The sequence below is a fragment of the Anarrhichthys ocellatus genome, unplaced genomic scaffold, assembly GCF_004355925.1.
Source record: "Anarrhichthys ocellatus isolate YVR2014 unplaced genomic scaffold, GSC_Weel_1.0 scaffold34, whole genome shotgun sequence".
NCBI classification, from domain to species: Eukaryota; Metazoa; Chordata; class Actinopteri; order Perciformes; family Anarhichadidae; genus Anarrhichthys; species Anarrhichthys ocellatus.
Window position 1 is genome coordinate 4,673,141 of NW_022280064.1, and position 2,273 is coordinate 4,675,413.

Sequence of the window (2,273 nt, forward strand, 5' to 3'; positions counted from 1 at the left end):
CCCCCCCCCCCCCCCCCCCCCGCTGGGACGTTAAAGAGGTCACAAGAGGTCAGAAACTCTCCTGATTCTCCTCCTGGTGAATTGATGAGCTTTTACTGCACTTTTTTTGTTTTGTTTTTCATTCTGAGAGAAAATCCAGAGACACAGAGGAGCAGATTTTTCTCCTCTCCTAACCTCCAAAAACCTCTGGAAAATAATGTGAAACTCATATTTTGTCTTTCCGTTCCATCAGGAGAAAAAGACAGAGGGAGGAAACTTGGCCAAGTGCCGTCTGGGTTTTTTTTTTTCTTCTTTTTTGAAACTGGAGAAATGTCTCCAGCGACAGATAGTCGAATTATAAGCAAGGGCCCCTCCTGGTGTAAAACAGATCAAACTACAGTCTAAGAAAGATGCCCCACGTAACCCCAAGACCAACATTCTTTCTGGTTTCTTGTTCTTTAGGATAGTTCTTTAGATACATTACTGTCTTTCAACACGGATAGATGTTAATTAATGATATAAAAGAAGCACCAGCCTGCTTGATTTGTTCTTCTTTAGGGGAGAAAAGTTGAAACCATTCTGCTTTTCTAACAATATAACAGATTTTTCCTCATATTTGTTGCCTTTTCACCATCTTGAGGCCATATTTTATTGTACTTTGAAGTCTTAGCTACATCACAGGTCTAGGGAAAGTTACACTAATGGCTAAAACCACAAAACAAAGCTCATATGCATAGATTCAAAGCAGATATCTGTTTTTTCTCTTCATGCGGAAATCTTGTGAATTCCTGAGGGACTGAGATTATTGGAGTGACGGACAGAATCATCAATCAAAAAGGTTAAACGGAGGCTGAAAAGGCAAATCAGTTAAAAACAAATCAATTCACAAAACACACATTTGTCTTTCTCTGCGTGATTCTTTTTTATTCAGACTATTATGCAGCTGCACATTGGAGGCAGAAGGGAAAAAAGGGGCAGAGGTGAGAGGAGTTCAAGTGAGATGTGTTGGATCACAGAGATGAGGAGGAGGAAGAGGAAGAAGAGGAGGCTTTACCTTGACCCTGGGCCTGGGAGGACAGCAGCAGTGCCAGGAGGGCAGCCGCCAACAGAGACAGTCTGCTCTTCATCTTCAGCTCCTCTGGCTCAGCAGCACATGAATGAAGCTGCGAGATGGAACGAAGGAGGCGGTTAGACCTTTTTTTTTTTTTTTAAACATCAGCCCCGCAGCAGCCTCAGGGCTTCACGAGACCTTCAAGGACACCTGCCTCCTGCGGATCTATTAGCATATACATCTAGTTGATTAAAATCCACTAGAAAACGCAGATTTCAGAGCAGATTTACCAAAATGCATATCTCCACGATCCTTGGGCTCCTAAAAAACTGCTTCCCAGACAACTAAAAAAATATTACATGACAGAATTTATAAGTATTGACAAATAAAGTCAACTTATGAGCTTTAAACTACAAATAAAGACGATTTAATGCAACTTTGTGCCAAGTTTAATGAAAACTTGGCACAAAGGTAAATCTGTCTCCTCTGTCTCTCTCTGTTAGATTCAGTTTCCTTCTTAAAGAAGTTTAAATTCTGGTGTAATTACACCGCAAAACATCTGCATTAATATCTAATATACCTGCTGATGAGGCATACCCACTCTAACGGAGAGAAAGTCTTCCCAAAGTTCAGAATTACCGAGCGTCAAATCCTGGCGTCGTGCGCAATTACGCACCGCGAAGCCAAGAAACAGTCCACCGTTACTCAAACTATCCCAGATTGAAATTGGATGGTAACTGGAATCTTAAGAGATAACAGAATTCTGGAAATAAGTTATCCTTTAAAACTGCAGAAAATATATGTAATCTACCTGAAATCAAATAATTCACCTGAGGGGGGAAAAAAATCATAAATCATGCAGAACTGACCTATAGAGTCGAATTTCTTTGGTTTTGTTTCAAGAAATCAAAATGAAAAAAAGGTTAAAGTCTCTGTTGTAGACCCCCAACCTGAGAAAAGGGAGAGTGAGGTGGTCCGGTGTGCTGAAGTCAAAGAGAGCTCCAGCGGTGGGGTTTTTTTTGGTGTTTTTTTTGTGGTTCCCAGACGCGTCGGTGAGCCTCTTTCCAAGTGGGAAGACTCTCCACACGATCTGCTACTTAACAGGGGGGCTGCTCCCAGCTCTGCCTGCCTCCACCGCGAGCTCTTACGACATCCCAAAAAATGATGTGTAACCTCTCCATAAAAAGTGCTTGGAGACACACACACACACACACACACACACACACACACACACACACACACA

At 42.0% G+C, this 2,273-nt stretch overlaps 1 protein-coding gene across 1 annotated transcript in view; it reads right to left on the bottom strand.

Annotated features, from left to right (window-relative positions):
• Positions 1 to 2,144, bottom strand: part of col12a1b (collagen, type XII, alpha 1b) — an 85,138-nt gene extending 82,994 nt beyond the window's left edge. Inside the window, exons 1-2 of the mRNA XM_031865932.1 lie at positions 1,900 to 2,144; positions 1,034 to 1,142 (exon numbers count right to left, since the gene is read on the bottom strand). Of these exons, the coding sequence (XP_031721792.1) occupies positions 1,034 to 1,106 (73 nt within the window). The 5' untranslated portion in view covers positions 1,107 to 1,142; positions 1,900 to 2,144. The remainder of the gene's footprint in view (positions 1 to 1,033; positions 1,143 to 1,899) is intronic.
• Between the last annotated feature and the right edge of the window lie 129 nt (positions 2,145 to 2,273).